Source organism: Macaca mulatta, chromosome 9, assembly GCF_049350105.2.
Source record: "Macaca mulatta isolate MMU2019108-1 chromosome 9, T2T-MMU8v2.0, whole genome shotgun sequence".
NCBI lineage: Eukaryota > Metazoa > Chordata > Mammalia > Primates > Cercopithecidae > Macaca > Macaca mulatta.
Window position 1 is genome coordinate 112,954,615 of NC_133414.1, and position 21,870 is coordinate 112,976,484.

Genomic DNA, 21,870 nt, shown 5'->3' on the forward strand with positions numbered 1-21,870 from the left:
AATTTCCATTGCTGACAGGGATAGAAAGAAAACAGTTTTTACACTGTTTTCTGGTAGAAATGCAAATTTCTACAACCCTCTATAACCTGGAAACATCTTTAGAAATTGAAAATATATATTCCCTTTGACCCATCAATCACACTCTTATATCCCATTGAAGAGCAAACGCTAAGAGATCATACATACATACATACATACGTACACACACACACACACACACACACACACACACATTAAGATTGTTTGTACTGGCCATTCTTCTCCCCAACTCTGGGGAAAAAAACAGAAACAAATTAAAAGCCAGTAACAGGCACCAAGTGGTATGCTAGTTAAAACCAGGAAAAAGCCCTGGTTTGCAGTGTTTACAGATTTCTATGATGTAAATATTCCCGTCATGCCTGATTTCAAGCTACCAGCCTGATGTCACTGAGTGCCAGGTTGGAAAGAAATGTTAACAATCAGTTCCAGAAAGCCAGGAGCTCCAGCTGAGTCACACCTTGAATAAGTTATATATAGCACAGCCACACCTCTGGCTATTAAAAAGAATGACGAGCCAGACATGGTGGCTCACACCTGTAATCCAAGCACCCTGGGAGGCTGACGCAGGCAGATTGCTTGAGTACAGGAGTTCAAGACCAGATTGGGCAACATGACAAAACCCCATCTCTATAAAAAATACAAAGAATTAGCCACGCATGGTGGCATGTGCTTGTAGTCCCAGCTACTCGGGAGGCTGAGGTAGGAGGATCACCTGAACCTGGGAGGTCAAGGCTGCAGTGAGCCAAGATCTTGTCCCTCCACTCCAGCCTGGGCAACATGAGTGAGATGCCATCTCAAAAAAAAAAGAATGAGATGGTATTGCAGAAGTTTACTTGGTAGATTTCCAAGAGGTATTGTTGAGGGAAAAATAGCAAGTGGCAGAAACGCGTATAATATGATATAATCATATTTTTGTGAAATATATATTGACAAAAAATCTATATATGTATGTATGCATTCTATTTGCATATGATTGTATGACTTTGAGAAGATAGGGAGGAGGGAGCCAAGGAAAAAAAGGAAGCAAAAAGGGCACATTTATGCATTATACATATGTATATAGAATTAAGATTCTTTTTAACCAAAAAAAGAAAGAAAAATATATTGAGCCCTTGAAACATGTCCTGTTCTATATCAGCTGCTTGGGAATATAGGAACACTTGAGACATGGTTTTACTCTTACATCTAGCTGAAAATATAAAAGCAAATGATCACAGGATTATTTACACATTTATTTATTTGAGACAGAATCTCACTCTGTCGCCCAGCCTGGAGTGGAGGGGCTCAATCTCAGCTCACTGCAATCTCCGCCTCCTGGGCTCGATCGAACAGTCCTCCCACTTTGGCCTCCAAAGTAGCTGGGACGGTGCGCCACCCATGCTCTGCTAGTTTTTGTAGTCTTAGTAGAGATGGGGTTTCTCCATGTTGGTCAGGCTGGTCTCAAACTACTGGGCTCAGGTGATCCACCCGCCTCAGCTTCCCAAAGTGCTGGGATTACAGGCGTAAGCCACCACACCCAGACCACAGGGTAATTTATTATCTCCAAGTAGGTGTGAAATAAATGCCACAACGGAAGGACAAGTAAAATAACAGAAGGGCTGGGGTTTTCATTGTTGTGGTTGTTTTTTAAATAAGCCCCAAGGGTCCTCCTCCGCTCAAGCTTGCTGCCAAGTCTGGATCTCCTTCACCTTCTTGCAGTGGGTCCTGGGACCAGTCTGCTTTCTCTCCTTGGGGAGGTAACTTTGCCAGCCTCCCCAGCTCCTCCTTTCTTGCTGCTCCCCAAAGACAAATACATTTTATTTTAAAGCTTTTATTGCTTTGCTGCTACTGATTTACTGCTTATCACCATGGAAACAGATGTGGAAAATATAAACAACACGATTGAGGAAGCCACACCTAATCAAGAATCTTACAGGTGTAACAAGGTTTGGTTCCCCTGCCTGCCTCTTGACTACTTTTATTTATTTTTGGTTTGTCTTTTTTTTTCTTTTTAAATTTTTGCACTTCTCACATCTGTACCATCAACTCCTTTCTGAAATGGTTACTAGAAGTCCTCACTGGGTGCTACCCTTCCCTTCAATTCTCTCTCTTTCTCTCTCCCTCTCTCTCTCCCTGGGTGGCCAACTATCCATCAAGCAAGACCTGCTCAGAGTAGCCATTGGCTTTACATTGGGGAGGGGGCCTCTCACCTCACAGGAGTTCTGTTCTCCCAGGCCTCTCTTTTATTGGGTTTTCATCTCTGTATAACACACTAACAAATAGGCCAGACAGGTAATCTGTGTGTCTCCAAACGAAGGATTAGCTAAAGCCCAGTAAATCCCAGTTGGCCCCAGCAGCCTTTGTCTTCAGGAAGCACCAGACCCTGATGAATTCTCCACTCAGAGAAGTCCCCTCAGCCCATCAAAGTCTCCCATCACCACCTGATACTCCCTCCTCTCCAAACATTGTAGTCTCCTTGCTGCCAACTGGCCACTTTTTGTCTGGCTCTGTGTTCCAGTGAGCATCCTCTGCCCGGGAAAGGCTAGCTTTTTTTTTTTTTTTTTTTTTTTTTTAAGACAGAATCTCTCTCTGTTGCCCAGGCTGGAGTGCAGTGGCATGATCTCAGCTTAGTACAACTTCCACCTCCCGGGTTCAAGTGATTCTCCTCCCTCAGTCTCCCGAGTAGCTGGGATTACAGGTGGCCGCCACCACATCTGACTAATTTTTGTATTTTTCAGTAGAGATAGGGTTTCACCATGTTGGCCAGGCTAGACTTGAACTCCTGTCCTTAAGTGTTCCGCCCGCCTCAGCCTTCCCAAGTGCTGGGATTACAGGTGTGAGTCACTGCGCCCTGCTAAAGCTGGTTTTTATGCTGGTACCATTGCTACCTCCCATTTAAACACAGCTTATGAAAACTCACTGTGCTCAATATCTTTAGATGATTGTATCTACATTTCATTTACTTATGTATTTATTAATTTATTTTAGAAACAGAATCTGTGTCACCCAGGCTGCAGTGTAATGATGCAATCATAGCTCACTGCAGCCTCAAACTCCTGAGTTCAAGCAATCCTCCTACCTCAGCCTTCCACATAACTAGGGCTACAGGGGCATGCCATCATGCCCAGGTAATTTTTTTTTTTTTTTTTTGGTAGAGAGAGAGGTCTTGATATGTTGCCCAGGCTGATCTCAAACTCCTGGCCTCAAGTAATCCTCCCATTTCTGCCTCCCAAAGTGCTGGGATTACAGGCACGAGCCACCATGCCTGGCCCCAAATCCACATTTTAAATGGACCCAGCTTGCCAGAATATTTACATAAAGCTCTGAATCACACAAGAAGACAGCCCAGAGGGCCTGTTTACATAGGAAAAAGAGCTGACAATTTATCAGAGGGTCTGAGGTAATGTCAATTCCAGGGGGTCAGCTGGAAAAGAGAAAAATAGGGGTTGGAATCTTAATAGTCAGATGAATGTCAAGCAAGCCCCATCTGACAAGGGGGACACAGGTCAGAGGTGGCAGCAGAAGGACAGAGGAATCAAAGGAAACTGCAGTGAATCAAGGATGAAGCTTCAGACTGGGCAGCAATATCTCAGCAGCCTACAACTGAGTTGAGACCACACACAACTACACAACTGATAAGTGATATTCCTGGACAAGGCCTAACTGCCCACTGCCTGCACTTTATGTTTTATTTTGTTTTTAACCTTCATTGTTTTCCTGATTACAAAAATAACTCATACTCACTGTGAAAATGTCAAAAGTTACATAAACATACAAGGTAGATGTTAAAAGCCCGTCTTTCAGAGATATAACCACTTTTAAGTTGAGGTGCATTTATCCAGATTGCTTTCCCTGCATATATGAACATTTAATATATATAAATAAATATGTAAAGTTTACAATTTTTTTTTTTTTTTAGACAGAGTCTTGCTCTGTTGCCCGGGCTGGAGTGCAGTGGCCGGACCTCAGCTCACTGCAAGCTCCGCCTCCCGGGTTTACGCCATTCTCCTGCCTCAGCCTTCCCAGCAGCTGGGACTACAGGCGCCCACCACCTCGCCGGGCTAGTTTTTTTTGGTATTTTTTAGTAGAGACGGGGTTTCACCGTGTTAGCCAGGATGGTCTCGATCTCCTGACCTCGTGATCTGCCCGTCTTGGCCTCCCAAAGTGCTGGGATTACAGGCTTGAGCCACCGCGCCCGGCCTACAAAATTTATTTTTATTATAAAATTTAAAATATAAATATAATACAAATAAAAATATAATATAAATTTAAAAATTTATATAAATATAAAATATTTTTATAAAATCATAGCCAGATTTAGTTAGAGCTTAAGCAACCCTAAGCCTAAAAATGGTTACTGTGTCCCCTGGCCCTGCACATGTATAATTCAAAATTAAAATACTGAACAAAAAAAAACTAGCAAAAAGTCAACGTTTTAGTTTTTTCTTTAATATTTATTTCAGCATTTTTTAAATGTATTCTTTCAAAAAGTTGTGGGGTTTTTTAGGTTTTTAAAAAGTGTGTTTTATTTTTAAAAGGTGTGTTAGGTTTGTGTGTTTTGTTTTTGTTATTGTCTTTTGCTTTCTTGGTGCCCCAAGCCTATACCTGATTTGTAAATTAGAGAATCTAACAATTCATACAGTACACATTACACATTGTCTTGCAACTTTTTTTTTCTTTCACATAAGATATATTTGGGGATCTGTCTATGTCAGTATCTAAGATGACTGTGCCTGGCAGGTGTGTGAGCTCTCTCCAGAGAAAAACAGTCTTTCAAATGCTGGTGCCTGTAGCCAAGGGTTAGGATCTTGGAGGAATTTTCATGGCTTTAATAAATTAGTGTTACAACCACTGACGGGCAAGGAAGGTTTCTCCAGATTCAGAATTGAGTTCACAAGCAACTGAACTGCCTTCAAGTCTTTATGGAAGGAGGTGAGATATAAATTAACTCATTCATTTATTTACATGTAGTTCAATTCAGAAGCAATGAATGTTCTCTTCATAATTAGGAGGGTGTGATGTGAATCCATTGGTGAGAAAAAATAATAATATTTAGGAGTGAAGGTAAAAATCATCAAAGATTCATTAGTACAAGTGTTTCCTTTGTCTTAACTCTGTTAGAGAATTTAGAATTGGACTGTGTTGTAAATTGGTTATTTAACTATTACTTAAATATAGTATTTTTGTCTCTGATTTCTAATTGTATTGCATTGTAGACAGACTATTATTTGTATGCTATCCATTCATTGACATCTCATTAAATCCTTCCATGGCTTAGAACATAGTCATTCTTTCTAAATATTCTGCATGTGCATGAAAATAGCACATATTAATACTGCAATTTTGTCCACCATCCTCAGTAAAAGAAAAAAGCAGACTAAATCTCATATTCTTATTTGAAATTAGCATTGGGAGATATGCTTTCAAATACTGTAAATCCTGAAATTCACTTGGCTGAAAGCCTCAAAGCCTTTTGCAGAAAACTTTAAAATTATAAATGGTTTTTAAAACTTTCAAACAGAATAAAAGATGATAAAGTTGAAAGTAGTAATTCCTGCCAGGCACAGTGGCTCACGCCTGTAATCCCAGCACTTTGGGAGGCTGAGGTGGGTGGATCACCAAAGGTCAGGAGTTCGAGACCAACCTGGTCAACATGGTGAAACCCTGTCTCCACTAAAAATACAAAAATTAGCCGGTCATAGTGGCACATGCCTGTAATCCCGGCTACTCAGGAGGCTGAGGCAGGAGAGTCACTTGAACCTGGGAGGTGGAGGTTGCAGTGAGCCGAGATAGCGCCATTGCACTCCAGCCTGGGCAACACGAGCGAAACTCCGTCTCAAAAAAAAAAAGAAAGTAGTAATTCCTTGGTGCCTCCTTAGTATGTCTCAATCTTAGAGAGCTGAGTGGGGTGAGGCACTAACAGTTTTGTGTTATTTCTTTCCAGACGTTTTCTATGTATATACAAGAATATGTAAGAAAACATTGCATGGCTATCCTTAAAAAGAAAACCCACATACAAATGGAATTTCATAATATGCATGTTATTGTGGACTTCGCTTTTTTCACTTTCATATTTCACTAAAATATCTCAGGTATCATATCAGCACCTTTAGATCCTCTCCAGTATTTTTTTTTTTTTTTTTTTTGATGGAGTATCGCTCCTTTGACCAGGCTGGAGTGAAGTGGCAAGATCTCAGCTCACTGCAACCTCTGCCCCCCAGGTTCAAGTGATTCTCCTGCCTTGGCCTCCAGAGTAGCGGGGTTTATAGGTGCCCGCCACCATGGCCGGCTAGTTTTTGTATTTTTAGTAGAGACGGGGTTTTGCCATGTTGGCCAGGCTGGTCTCGAACTCCTGACCTCAAGTAATCTACCCACCTCGGCCTCCCAAAGTGCTGGGATTACAGTCTTTTTAATGGTTGTCTGCTATTCCATGGTAAAGCCGTTTCATTATTTATTTAATAATTCCTTTTTGATGGACATCTGAGTCGTTCCCAGTTTGGCTATTGCAGACAATGCTACTACAAAACCTTTGTTCACACATGAATTTTGCTGCTGCTTGGCCCTTTCTCAAGACCAACTGCTACCTCCCGAGGGTACCTCACCCAAAGCTCTCTTCTTCCTTCTCTGCTGCAGACCTAGGTACTGAAACTGCTTCCTCTCCTTTGGAGGTTGCCACCCATCCTCTGGGGTCCTTTCCTCTAAGCCTGGCTTAGAAACAGCATGTAGCTTCCTAAACTCCCTGCTGTGTTAATGCATCTGATGACCAGCACACCGACCTTATTAGTTGTAAGCATTTTCTGCCATCACTCCTAGAAGCAAACAAGGAATAGCAATAACAAGTGTGGGATGGGACAAAGCTTACAAAATTTTTACTTTCGTTAGTCCTTGGCTCTGGTTTCTGTCTGCCTAACAAAATAGTAAATGAAATGCCCACTTTCTAACGTTCACCAACCACATTTCTGATCCCAACATTAGGAAAAATCATATTGATTCTTTTTTCCATAATATACCTTCTTCCCCAGCCTGCAAATGTCTTTCTTTTTTTTTTTTTTTTTTTTTTTTTGAGACGGAGTCTTGTCGCCCAGGCTGGAGTACAGTGACTCGATCTCGGCTCACTGCAACCTCCACCTCCCAGGTTCAAGCAATTCCCTGCCTCAGCCTCCTGAGTAGCTGGGATTACAGGCACTGCCACTACGTCCAACTAATTTTTGTATTTTTAGTAGAGATGGGGCTTCACCATGTTGACCAGGCTTGTCTTGAAGTCCTGACCTCAGGTGATCCATCTGCCTTGGCCTCCCAAAGTGCTGGGATTACAGGCATGAGCCACCACACCCAGCCCTGAAAATGTCTTCTATTTTTTTTTCAATTTATTTATTTATTTATTTATTTTGAGATGGAGTCTTGCTCTGTCGCCCAGGCTAGAGTGCAGTGGCACAATCTCGGCTCACTTCAAGCTCCAGCTCCCAGGTTCATGCCATTCTCCTGCCTCAGCCTCCTGAGTAGGTAGGACTACAGGCGGCCACCACCACACCCAGCTAATTTTTTTGTATTTTTAGTAGAGACGGGGTTTCACCGTGTTAGCCAGGATGGTCTCGATCTCCTGACCTCGTGATCTGCCCGCCTCGGCCTCCCAAAGTGCTGGGATTACAGGCGTGAGCCACTGCGCCCAGCCTATTTTTTTATTTTTTTTTAAGACGGAGTTTCGCTCCTGTTGCGCAGGCTGGAGTGCAGTGGCTTGATCTCAGCTCACTGCAACCTCCGCCTCCTGGATTCAAGTGATTCTCCTGCCTCGGCCTCCCAAGTAGCTGAGATTACAGGTGCCCGCCACCACACCTGGCTGATTTTTGTTATTTTTAGTAGAGACGGGGTTTCACTACGTTGGCCAGGTTAGTCTTGAACTCCTGACCTCAGGTGATCTGCTCGCCTCAGCCTCCCAAAGTGCTGGAATTACAGGAGACAGCCACCTCGCCCAGCCAAATGTCTTCTATTTTAAAAGAGCACTCTATGATTCTGAGGGTCCTAGACTGGGTTCCCAATTCAACAGGTCTCAATCTCGTCAGTCGTGGCTGCCCCGGTGCATTTACTTAAACCAACATATACATTTTAATCATTATGCAACATCTGTAGGTAGGTTGCAACATTCTATGACTAACGAACCGTCTGAAAATGTCAGAACTTTTGAGTCCTAAAGCCAGTCCTGAGTGAGTCACACACAACCTCCTGGTACCCATAACATAAGGTCTGCAGAATGCATAATTTCCCAAACCTTGGTAAATTATGGTGGGTATGGTGGGTAATTTACCAGAGATTGGGTGGTGGGTACTGCAGAAAGAAGGGGCAGATTTCATGAGAAAATGTAATCTCAAAGCAAGTTTTGAATATGAGTGCCTCATGGGTCGGGTACATCTGTGGACACCTGTTGTTTTGCCATTTGTTCTGCCGAATTGGAGACACCCAGAATTCCCCAGGCTGATCCCTTGACTTTCCACACCTGTCCACATCTGAATTTTTCATTTGTGATCTAAGCCAGCAGGACTCTAAGGGCCTCTAGAAACTCAGGTGCGGCATTTCTAGGCACGCTCTACAAAACAAAAACAAAGGACATTTTCCTGCTCCTGACTACTCAGGAAAGGTTTGTTTCTGCTCTGGTCATAAGAATAACACAAAGTGAGAATTTTGTGCTAGGAAGAGTTCAGAAAGAGAACACTATGATAAAGAGCATATGAGACTCCAACACGGGAAACTAGAGATTCTGGGGAAATCTTGAAACGGATGGTTTGGGTTTATCACATGTTGGGACCTCAGAATAAAGCCTGCTTCAAGAGCAAACAGAAGAGGAAAAAGACAGATTTGGTGAGTGACCTGGAGAGGACTGGGGTGGAAGTCTCACAAAGTGGCTAGCCTAGTTCCTTAAAATGCAGAGAATGTTCTCAGGTTCATCTAATGCAATGCATTTTTATAATGTCTCCAGTTGTTTCTGGCTGGGAAGTAAGTGCCTGGGATGGAGGGGCTGGGGAAAGAAGGAAGAAAGAGGGCACTATTGACTAAGGCCCAAACCAGGACTAAGTGACTACTGGGGATTACTCCTAGAACTTTAGTCGGGAATGTTCAAGTGCCACATAGGCTAGCTCTGTCCCTGCACCAACTGCATCCACTTGCCCTAGGAATCACCTTTTGAGGAATGGGCCTTGTGTCAAAAAATCAGGGGAAGTTGGGGCTAGGCAAGCAGACAGGCTGGGGGAACTAACTCAGTTGTAAGAGCTAGCCTCCATGGAGAATGTACCACCCCAATTTCAGTGGACAGATGTTTCAACATCCTCAGTCCTAATTCTAAAAAAGGCATTAAGACATCCAGGGCAAGTCAACAAGGCCTTCATGCAAGCATGCCAAGTGCCTACTATGAATAAATAAAATAGTTCTCAATAATAGGTTAATAAATAGGGATAATCAGAATTAACCTTTATTGAGCTACTAGATATCAGACATTATTATAAGCGCTTTAAGAGACAGAGTCTTGCTCTGTCATCCAGGCTGGAGTGCAGCCTTGCGATCATAGCTCACTGCAGCCTACAACTCCTAGGCTCAAGCGATTCCCCTACCTCAGCTGGGACTACAGGCAGACACCACCTCACCTGGCTACTTTTTAAATTATTTTGTAAAGATGGGAGCCTCATTTTGTTGCCCATGCTGGTCTCGAATTCCTGGCTTCAAGCAACCCTCCCACTTTGGTCTCCCAATATAAGCACTTTATATATGCTAACTGATTTAATACAAGCCATTGAGATGGGTACTATTACTATCTCCATTTTACAAATGAGGAATCTGAAGCACAGAGAGGCTAAGTACCTTCCTGAACTGTAACAAAAGCTAAGATTCAAACCTAGGTAGTCTGGCTTCAGAGTCCACCACTCCTAACCACTCTGCTATACTGCCTTTTTTTTTTTGAGACAGCATCTCACTGTCACCCAGGCTGGAGTGCAGTGGCACAATCACTCACTACAGCCATGACCTGCTGGGCTTAACCAATCCTCTCACCTTAGCTACCCGAGTAGCTGGGACTACACCATGCACCACCAGGCCTGGCTTTTGTTATATTTGTAGAGACATAGTCTCATTATGTTGCCCAGGTTGGTCTCAAACTCTTGAGCTCAAGTGACCCTCCTGCCTCAGCCTCCCAAAGTGCTGAGATTACAGGAACGAGCCACCACACCGAGCCTATACTGCCTCTAGAGATGAACAGACAGAGCCCTGTCTAGTTGAAGCTTTCAATCTAAAGAGAAGACATATATACAATAAATTATTTTAATTCAAGGTCATAAATATTATAGTAGTCATAGTGAATATGAGAGTTCAGCCAGGAGCAACTAGGCCCCTTCAGGGATGTCAAGAAGATTTTTACTAGGAGGACAAGTAACACCACAAGGGGCTTGCACAAAAGCTCAGAAGTATGAATGAGGCTGATGTGTTCAAAGAATGGCCAGTAGCATTGTCCTGAATGGCTCAACGTAAGATGCATGGGGAGGAACAGTATGATGACACAAGCAGAGGTACAGAGGGACCGGATCATAGAGTATGTAGCATGGCAAACGTTAAAATGTGTTAGGGGGTTTTGTTTGATTTTGTTGTAGTTGATGATGATGTTTTTGTTTTATTTGCTTGTTGGTAATCAGTTTGGGAGTAGCGTGCTCAGATTTGCTTACTAGAAAGACAGTTCGTGCTGCAACGTGTAAGATGGATTGAAGGAGGGAAAAACTGAAGGACAGGAGACCAATTTGGAAGCTGTTTCAAAAGACTTTGCAAGGACTGACCAGGACCTGTACAGGGATGAAGTAGACGAGATAGAAGGGAGTACTCAAAATATGTATTTTTTAAAAACTCACAAACCAATAAGAAAAATATAAACAACACCGGGCATGGTGGCTCACGCCTGTAATCCCAGCACTTTGGGAGGCCGAGGCCAGCCGATCACGAGGTCAGGAGATTGGGACCATCCTGGCTAACACGGTGAAACCCCGTTTCTACTAAAAATACAAAAAATTAGCCGGGCGTGGTGGCGGGCGCCTGTAGTCCCAGCTACTCAGGAGGCTGAGGCAAGAGAATCACTTGAACCCAGGAGGCGGAGGTTGCAGTGAGTCAAAATCGCGCCACTGCACTCCAGCTTGGGCAACGGAGCAAGACTCTGTCTCAAAAAAAGAGAAAAATATAAACAATACAGTAGAAAATGGGTGAAATTTACAAATAGGCAATTAACAAAAGAAGAATCTAAATGGGCTCCCCAAAGATGTCGAAAGAGATATTCAAGTTAATAATTAAGGGAATGCAAAATAAAACAATGAGAAACCACTTTCACCCTTCAGGTTAGCAAAAAAAAAAAAAAAAGGATAATGATTTCAAATATTGGAGCGGACATAAGGAAAACAGTGCTCTCATACATTGCTAGTGGGATTGTACATTAATTCAGCCATTTATGGAAAGCAATTTTGCAGCATACAATAAACTTGATAATGCAAATACCCTATGACCCAGTAATTTCCCTTCTGATTATATAACCCACAGAAATTCTTGCACATGGGCACAAAGAAACATGTACAGAGATATTCATGACAGCACTGTTTGTAACAGACAAATAAAATGTGACATATTAACTGGCATACATAAATAAAATGTGTATGTATGCATATTTTTAAGCATATACAAAATAATCCTATATATTCTGTATGATTAAATATATATGTATATTAAAATGTTTCATGGACTTTAAAATCACAACAGTGGTGGAGGGCAGAATTAACCTGGGGCTGATAGTGGAAAAAGGACCTGTAATGGTTTTTTTTCCTTTTTTTTTTTTTTTTTTGAGACATAGTCTTGCTTTGTCACCAGCTGGAGTGCAGTGGCGCAATCTTGGCTCCTACAACCTCCGCCTCCCGGGTTCGAGTGATTCTCCTGCCTCAGCCTCTCAAGTAGCTGGGACTACAGGCATCCACCACCACGCCCAGCTAATTTTTGTATTTTTAGTAGAGACGGGGTTTTCTCCATGTTAGCCAGGATGGTCTTGATCTCTTGACTTTGTGATTCACTCGCCTCAGCCTCCCAAAGTGCTGGGATTACAGGTGTGAGCCACCATGCCTGGCCTAGGACCTGTAATGTTTTATTATAAAAACAAAAAGACCAGCAAAGAAGTAACTGGATAAAATGTTAACAGTTCTGAGTTCAGAGTGGTGCATATGGGTTTGTAATATTATTATTTGTGTCTATACCTTTTACATTTCTAAAAAGAATCATATAGGAGTGTGTGTGTGTGTAGGAGAGAAGAAAGGAAACAAGTGCTATTTCGTGTGAAAATCAATGAGACTTGGTGATGATAACAGTAGGGTCTGAAGCTGACAGAGGGAAAGATTAGTAGGACTCCCACATATCTGACTTGGGTGACAGGTCGGGGGAGAAGATAAAATCATTCACTGAGATGAGAATAATGGAGGGGACAGCATCAAATTTGGGGTTTGGGGAGGGAAGACAGAGTTATGTTTCAAATACATTGAGTTTGAGAACCCAGCAACAGATGTTTCGGCTACCAAATCCCCTATCAGGCTGGCTCCCACACTGCCCACAAGGAGCAAGTAAGAGTGGGGATTTCTCAGTGGTGAGGTCCTGAGAAAGGGAGACAGAGACATGAGCAGAGGCTAGTAGAGATACCAGAGGCCATCTGGCAAGGCCTTCTCTGAAAGCATTTAACACAGCACTTTGCATAACTTTTCATCTAAAAAGTGCTTTTTTAAAATGAGATACACAGACATTAAAAAATATGGATATGTATTCACATATTTCCTTGGAAAAATTACATATGCAGTGGATAAAATGTAAATTTTACAAATAAGGGAAAACCTCTCTCTCTAAAGGCAACCACTGTCATAAGCTTCTTTACCTATGAGCAAGTTGGACATTTAAAAGAGCCAACGGTCCATATCTATCAAAAATATAAAATGCACATGTCCTTTGAACTGACAATTCCCCTTTTAATGTATCTTAGATACATACTTCCATGTTCACAAAGATGGATATATAAAAGTATTCACTGCAGCATTATCAGTAGCAAAAGACTGAAAGGGAACTAACTAGTCCAGTAATAAGGAACTAGTTAAATAAATGCTCATTCACAGTAGAATACTAGGCTGCAGTTAGAAAATCACTTAAGGGCCGGGCGTGGTGGCTCACACCTGTAATCCTAGCACTTTGGGAGGCCATGGCAGGCAAATCACTTGAGGTCTGGAGTTCGAGACCAGCCTGGCTAACATGACGAAACCCTGTCGCTACAAAAAATACAAAAATAAGCCAGGTGTGGTGGCGCACACCCATAGTCCCAGCTATTCGGGATGCTGAGACATGAGAATTGCTCGAACCCAAGAGGTGGAGGTTGCGGTGAGCCGAGATCGTGCCACTGCACTCCAGCCTGGGCAACTGAGGGAGACCCCATCTCAAAATAAAAAAGACAACAACAAAGAAAAGAAAAGAAAAAAGAAATCACTTAGGGTCAGGCACAGTGCCTCACGCCTATAATCCCAGCACTTCAGGAGGCCAAGGTGGGCCAATGGCTTGAGCCCAGGAGTTTGAGACCAGCCTGAGCAACATGGTGAAACCTTGTCTCTACAAAAAATACCAAAAATTTGCTGGGCATAGTGGCACATGCATGTAGTTCCAGCTACTGAGGAAGCTAAGGTGGGAGGATCACCTGAGCCTGGGAGGCTGCAGTGACCACACCACTGCACACCAGCCTGGGCAACAAAGTGTGACCCTGTCTCAAAAAAAAAAAAAAAGAAAGAAAGAAAAAGAAAATCACTTAGGAAGCACAGCATCCTTCCAGAGATAGTCTTAGCATATACATGCAAATAACCGCTTTTAATTATATGAACAATAACATATGTATAATAGTAACATACACTGTTCTGCAGCTTAATTTTTTTGTTTTGTTTTTTGTTTTGAGATGGAGTCTCACTCTCACCCAGGCTGGAGTGCAGTGGCACGATCTTGGCTCGCTGCAACCCCCGCCTCCTGGGTTCAAGCGATTCTCATGCCTCAGTCTCTGGAGCAGCTGGGATTACAGAGGCATGCCACTACGCCTGGCTAATTTTTGTATTTTTAGTAGAGACAGGCTTTCACCATGTTGGCCAGGCTGGTCTTGAACTCCTGGCCTCAAGTGATCCACCTGCTTCAGCCTCCTAAAGTGCTGGATTATAGGTGTGAGCCACCACGCCCGGCCTGCAACTTAATTTTTTCACTTAATATATGTTAGAGATTATTCCACAGTAGCTTATATTACAAGTAATAATCACTTAACCTTATATTTATTACATGCCAGGCACTGTTCTACTTGTGTATTAACTCATTAAAAAAAATATTTTTTCTAGGCCAGGCGCAGTGGCTCACTCCTGTAATCCCAGCACTTTGAGAGGCTAAGGTAGGTGGATCACTTGAGGTCAGGAGTTTGAGACCTGCCAGGCCAACACAGCGAAACCCCATCTCTACTAAAAATTTAAAAATGGCTGGGCGCGGTGGCTCACAACTGTAATCCCAGCACTTTGGGAGGCCGAGGCGGGCGGATCACAAGGTCGGGAGATCGAGACCATCCTGGCTAACACAGTGAAACCCCGTCTCTACTAAAAATACAAAAAATTAGCCGGGCGCAGTGGCAGGCACCTGTAGTCCCAGCTACTCAGGAGGCTGAGGCAGGAGAATGGCGTGAACCTGGGAGGCGGAGCTTGCAGTGAGCTGAGATCGCGCCACTGCACTCCAGCCTGGGAGACAGAGCGAGACTCTTTCTCAAAAAAAAAAAAAAAAAAATTAGCCGGGTGTGCTGGCACGTGCCTGTAATCCCAGCTACTCGGGAGGCTGAGGCTGGAGGGAGAATTGCTTGAACCTGGGAGGCGGAGGCTGCGGTGAGCTGAGATGGCACCACTACACTCCAGTATGGGCGACAGGGCAAGACTCCGTCTCAAAAAAAATGTAAGGTCACTGAAGTGAAGTAGTGGGAGTGGAGAAGGAACAAAGAAATCTGTAACTGGCTGTGATCAATTAGCTGTGTATTAACTCATTTAAAATTCACAAAACCTTATGAGGCAGATACTACCTGTATCATCATTTCCTATTACATCTGAGCACAGTAGCACAGAGAGGTTGGGTAACTTGCTCAAGGTCATAGATCTACTAAGTGGCAGGGCTGGAATTTGAACCCAGGCAGTAGAGCCCCAGGCCTTGCACGTTTAAGCACAAAACATCCTGTGTATCTAACTCAGACTTCCTAAAAGCAGCCTAATATTCTACTGTGTAGGTGAGCATTTATTCAACTAGTCCCCTGTTGCTGGGCTATTCAGTTCCCTTTCAGTCTTTTGCTACCGATATTGCTGCAATGAGTACGTTTACACATCCAGCTTTGTGAACACAGAAGTACGTATCTAAAATATATTAGAAGGGGAATTGCTGGGTCAAAGGACATGTTCATTTGATATTTTTGATAGATATCGGCCACTGGTCCTTTTAAATTCCCATAGGTGGCCGGGCGCGGTGGCTCAAGCCTGTAATCCCAGCACTTTGGGAGGCCGAGACGGGCGGATCACGAGGTCAGGAGATCGAGACCATCCTGGCTAACACAGTGAAACCCCGTCTCTACTAAAAAATACAAAAAAGTAGCCAGGCGAGGTGGTGGGCGCCTGTAGTCCCAGCTACTGGGGAGGCTGAGGCAGGAGAATGGCACAAACCCGGGAGGCGGAGCTTGCAGTGAGCTGAGATCCGGCCACTGCACTCCAGCCTGGGCGACAGCGGGAGACTCTGTCTCAAAAAAAAAAAAAAAAAATTCCCATAGGTATTATTCATAGGTAAAGTACAGCATTTTCTTTAAGTATGAAGCCCTGAGTGACATTCTTGCCTACTCTCTGTAACACTGCACTGGGAACCAAAAGCATTCACTATTTTCTCCTTTGGCCCCAAGAGACATTAGCTTTAAGAGAACATGATCTCATAGTACTATAGAAATAAACAAATGTTAGGGTATATGTCAAGACACTAGGGGCTGCATGCTTTGACTGCAGGTCTGTCATGTCTCACCCAGCACTCCCCAGGGGTTGACACTGAGAGGAGAGGAGGCAACTCTGGGTTTGCATTCCCATATGGAAGCTGTAGCCTGGAGAAGCTGCCTCCATTTAGTGGGGAATGTGCTCTCTGGTTCTACAGTACCGCCCCACTCCTCACTGAGGCTCAGTAGTAGGTGCCTTTTATTATCATGCCTGTGCAGACACTAGACAAAGATCACCATTTTCTAATTTGTAGGAATTTGGTGAAGATTAAATGAGTCAGTACTCATGAAGTGCTTAGAACAGTCCCTGGCCCATAAGGTTCAGTAAGCGTTGGCCATTGTCATTGCTGTTAAGAAATATTTCTTTAATCCCGAGGCTTTATAAAAGTTAGGGAAATCGACCTGATTCACTTACTTCAGTTACCTACCTAGCCCCTGTAAGCATAAGTGCCAGACCACTCTTTGTACCACTTGAAGCCAGAAATCTAGAATTTTGTGTGAAATCTCTTGGTTTTTAAATGTTGCTCCATGTCTTTGAACAACTCTTGGCCGGGTGCAGCAGCTCATGCCTGTAATCCCAGCACTTTGGGAAGGTGAGGATGGAGGATGACTTGAGCCCAGGAACTCAAGATTAGCCTGGGCAACACAGCAAGACCCCGTCTGTACAAAATTTTTAAAATTAGCTGGACATGGCGGCATGTGCCTCTAGTCCCAGCTACTCGAGAGCCTAAGGCGGGGGAATCACTAGAGCCCAGGAGGTTGAGACTACAATGAGCCATGATTGCACCACTGCACTCCAGCCTTGGCTGTTCAGTGCCACCAATACACAGAAGTATGAAAAATGAACACAGATTATAGCAGTGACTTTTAAATATTTTGACCATGGCCCACAGCAGGGGCCACAGGAATACCTTTTACATCACTACCATATTATATATATATATACAGTTGAAGAAGTAAAAATATTGAAAAACAACACATGCCCATATGTTGTATGCAGTGAACAGACATTCTCTATTCCATTGTCTTTTTCTTTTTCAAAAACATGGTCTGTAACCTATTACATCAATTTCAAAATCCTCTAAGGAGTTGCTAACCGGGTGTGAAAAACACCTAAGTATGGGATAGAATCCCTAAAACCAATATTTCCCAAAGTGTTTCTTATATTTCAGATGTATGAGTAATATCTACACCTATCAATGCCTATCACCACCACTGGTAAACGAGATAACTCCAGAAGAAACTTGGATATATTTATATTTTTTAAGCTAGTTATATATTTTTACTAATATTAGTTTTTACAGTTATCTTCCATTTTAGGAAATTCATACTAATTTTCCACTTATGGGAATGATTTAAAGTTTTCTCCTAAAATATATGTACTTAAATTCAAAAAGCAATTTAAGGAAAAATATTAATAAATAGTATAGGAAATATTCAGATATGTTGAAAATCACAAATACGTGTCTCATGTATCTGAAGTGTGGGAAACTATCTCGCACCATTCCATCATGATAGAACAAGAAATGGACGTTCCTTCACATTAGGTCTGCTTTTGCACAACTCTACTAATTACTCCCAGAATGTTAGGTTACATGACATGATATTATTTTACATTTGGTTTTTCCCCAGCAGCTGCTTAAACCTGGGAGGTCCTTTTTCCAAGCACTTGGGCAGTTTTGAGTTTGGCATCCTTTTGAAAAGTGATTTGTGTGGATCTTGAGATGCTGTGAGCTCGCCATCCCTTCTTGAGATCATCACGTGGTCTGTCTTTCTCGGTCAGGCTTTCAAGTTAATTATTTCCTGTTTTCCTGAGTCTGTTCCTTATCCCCCTTCCCAGGCCACCCTCTCACCTTCACCTCCCCACAGCAGTTCTACAGCAAATCAGTCTTTGTTTCTTGGCCTGCCCTAGAACACCTTCCAACAAGAGCCTTGGAGTTAATTAAATGTGTGGCAATTTCAGAGCAAAAATTTATTACTGGGTACAATCAGAAATTACTTTTAGAGTTCTTTGCTTTTTGGTAACATTCTCTGTCACTTACTGACCTTTTGTTCTCAGTCCCTGTCTGCTAAGGTACTGTGTGAACCAATCTGCCCAAGCTGTTTTCTCTCTGTGTGACTGCTTAAGATCTCTGGCATGAGTTATACTGTCACTCCTCTCAGGAACTCCCACGTTGGGCTTGACTTTCCCAGCAAATTTGATCTGTTGTTCATGTAACATTGTTTCTGCTGCTGTCCCATTCCTTTTCATCAAGGCCAGAGCCCCCTCCTCCTGTTGTCTTTAACAAGGCAGGATGCTAACCTGAGCTGAGCTGTACCCCGACAGAAGCTTTGTGCATAGAAGCCACTCCATTTCTGCAATCTTTGCGTCCTCATCCCATCCCCGAGCCCAGAAATCTTCTCAAATTAGCCTTGTATGGTCATCCAGCCTTAATTTCTCTCTCTCTCTTTTTTTTTTTTCCCCCCAAATCCCAGCTGAAGTTTTGTCTTAAGTCTCCAATTGGGTTTGGTTACATTGTTCAACGTCCTTTCCCCCCACTAGCCCCCCCACCACCCTAGTTTTCTCTCCCCTATTAGCTCCTCCTAAGCACGCATCTGAACTCTTTAAAAATCTTTTACCTAGTGTACAGTTTCCTGGTCATCTCTTTTTAGCCCACTACAAATTAAAGTGTAAAAAACCCTTACAATAAGTATGTGTGCACACGCACATTTAAACTAGGAGAAAGGCTATAAACACAAAATAAACTGTCCAATACTATTTGAGGTGGGTAATGGAGAAGAGCCCTATGCCCTAGAAGTTCCCTGGGGTTCTTATTAGTACATTGAACATATTTCACCCTGCAACCCAAATCTGTACCACTTTCATACACAGCTTAAACAAAGAAGAGTCTTGATGCTTACTGAGGATTTAGATAACTACTTCCTGTTAAGATATTTTTTAAATTGTGTTTTCATTATGACTCCATTTCCATTTATTGATCGAGGGATTTCTTGCCTCACTTAACTCCATAATCTGTTACTCAGATTAAGAAAATGAGAAAACTATTGTTTGGTAGTTTGAGTACACGCTTTAAAGTGATACTTTGGAGGCTGGATGATTCAAGTACTATAATCCAAGAAAAGCAACTAAATGATCATGCAGAATGTGTTTTTATGCATTACTCTTTATCGATTAGGCATGCAATGAAATGAATCGGATTAAATGTTTTGTAGATGTGCTCTGTTATAGTACAGAAATTTCCTAGTGTAAAAACATCCAACAGAAAGTACTAAATCAAGAGATAGGAAATAATACATGTAAAAGGAAGTGTATAAGTCATTCAACACATTTTGAGCATCTATTATGTTTTTTATGTAAAAAACCTCTTCTCAGCTATTAGGAGCAGAAAAGTACCCTCTATTTTGGCACTTCCCTTCTTCCACCACCACTGCCTAGTATACAGCTGTACATACGTGCTTTTGGGGTGAACGTGAGACCTGTATGTTCACTGTTTACCTTTGACCCTCTACTTTGCCAGCTTTTTGACCACTTTATTCCTTATTAATTCTTCCTCCTGGGGACTAAAGGGGAAGGGAAAAGGAGGTGAACCTGGAGTCAGTCAGGCATGCTTAGTGACCAAAACAGTTCAATTTCATTTTTTCTAAATTTTAATTAATTTATGTATTTTTGAGACAGAGTCTTGATATGTTGCCCAGGCTAGTCTCCAACTCCTGGGCGCAAGCTATCCACCTGCCTTGGCCTCCCAAACTGCTGGGATTACAGACGTGAGTGACTGTACCAGGCCAACAGTTCAATTTCTATACAATAAACTTGAAAGACCTGTCCAAATTCTTTTATATCATTTAAGATTTTTTCCATCCAACTGATTAAATAACTCTGTCAATTAAAGCTTGGACATCTTGAAACTGATATTTTGGTTAACAGTTATTGCAACAGTATTTGACCTGTCTCTGGAATATTTTGTAAGAAGTAAAATTCACTGTAAGAATCTATCTGGAGAAGAGGGAACTATAATTTGCTTAGTACCTGTTATATGAGAATCTGAACTGTGCAGTGTACACTGCTTTATTCTATTATGGTTTACAATTACCCAGAAAAGGGAGTAAAATGCCCATTTTACAGATGTGGAGGCTGAGGTTCAGAGATACTCTGACCAGTCTCTCGGTTTATAAGGAAAACCATGGCTAACAGCCTCCAGAGCACAAGCCCTTTACAAAGGAGGGTTGGAGATTAAGGGCAGCTTTTACTCATTTATGCTGCCCACGCTTAACATGGAAAATTGAAAGCTGACCTTGTGTTCCTTTAAAAAATCGCTAAGAAAGCCAGCTGCAGAGACTTCATGGTAACTCGTGAGAAACAAAATGCTTTTGTGGATTAAAAACTGTCTTTATTCCAACGGAGTTTTTTGAGGGTTTTTTTTTCTTCTTCTTAAAGAGAAAAAAAAAATCTACCGCTGACACTCAACAAGAACCCTCATAGAATGGACAAGTCTTCGGATCGCGCTGTGCAGATCCCCCAGGAAATTGTGACAGTATTATGGCACTTTGGCCTAAAATGTTAAAGAGACAATGTAATGAAGAGCTGGGGATTTCTGAGACACAATTGTGTGACACAGGAAGCCCAAATGTTGGCCATCCTCACCGAAGGCAGCTGCCAGGCTAGGGTTTGCTTCAGCAAACCCTCACCCCTCGCCTTCAACCAGGCGGGTGTCGTCAGCTGCCGCAGCGCCAGCGGCTGCCCGCGCCTTTCCGCCCCCGCGCGCCCGCCAAGGCCGAGGCGGCCCGGACCAGAGGCGCGCGCCCTCGGTGCATGTGACGGGGTGGGAGGGGGAGTTTTCTTCCTCCCCCGTCCCCAAGCCCCGCCTTCTCCAGAGAGGCTGCGGCTTCCTATTGCGCCACCACCGAAATGACCACCGTGCCAACCAATCAAGACGTGACTCATGAAGTAAGATCCGCCCCTTACTGGTCCTCAGGTTCCTTCCCGCTCACACCGGAGTCACTTCCGAAGAGAGAACCGCCATGAAGAGAGAAGGGGGTGCCGCCCACCTCTGCTCCGACAGCCTCCCCGAGTCCGAGCAGCAAGACGGCAACCACGCACCCAACTTCTCCAGCCACGGCTCATGCCGCCGTCGCCAGCGGCGCCGACATGACAAGGCGCTGCATGCCCGCTAGGCCAGGTTTCCCCTCATCCCCAGCCCCGGGGTCGTCGCCCCCGCGCTGCCATCTGAGACCCGGTAGTACCGCCCATGCTGCAGCGGGAAAGAGAACAGAAAGTCCTGGGGACAGGTACCGTGCAGAGGGCTTGAGAAGGGGCCGGGTCGCGGGGGAAAGGGTATGAGGGGAGGACTGCAGACCGCCGCTCTTCCAGTTCCCGCCATCCTCCGCGAGCTCAGGCGTTGGCGTTTCGGGGCCTGGCAAACCCCCGCCCCGCCTCCGCGCAGGGGCTTCTGGGAGTTGGAGTTTGCTTCTCTGTAGCTGGGCAGCTGTTCTTGGTCTAGTGACCACCAGCCTGGACAGCTACGGAGAACCCGCCTTAGGTAGAAAGAACGTGATTTTTTTCCTTTGCAAGAGCTTGACCCAGGACCCTAACTGCTTAATGCATATTTAGGTCGTTTTCTGTACCTTCCCAGTTCTACTGATGCTAGTGGTTTAGTAATATAAACCTTTTCTATGTTGTGGGTGAAATTATGTAACCTGTGATGAGGGAATCCCTTCCACGAATTACTTTGTAGTCCAGCGTGCACGCTAATTCATACTTAAAAGAACTTACAGATTTGGAATGTGACGTG

At 43.4% G+C, this 21,870-nt stretch overlaps 1 protein-coding gene across 7 annotated transcripts in view; it reads left to right on the plus strand.

Annotated features, from left to right (window-relative positions):
• Window positions 1–21,079: 21,079 nt before the first annotated feature.
• Window positions 21,080–21,870, plus strand: part of SLF2 (SMC5-SMC6 complex localization factor 2) — a 51,773-nt gene continuing 50,982 nt past the window's right edge. For all 7 annotated transcript variants that reach the window (XR_013398275.1, XR_013398276.1, XR_013398277.1 and 4 more), the window contains exon 1: window positions 21,080–21,367. Coding sequence is in view for 4 of the 7 variants with exons in the window: in XM_077947297.1 (XP_077803423.1) it covers window positions 21,228–21,367 (140 nt within the window). In the remaining 3 variants the exon portion in view is untranslated. The remainder of the gene's footprint in view (window positions 21,368–21,870) is intronic.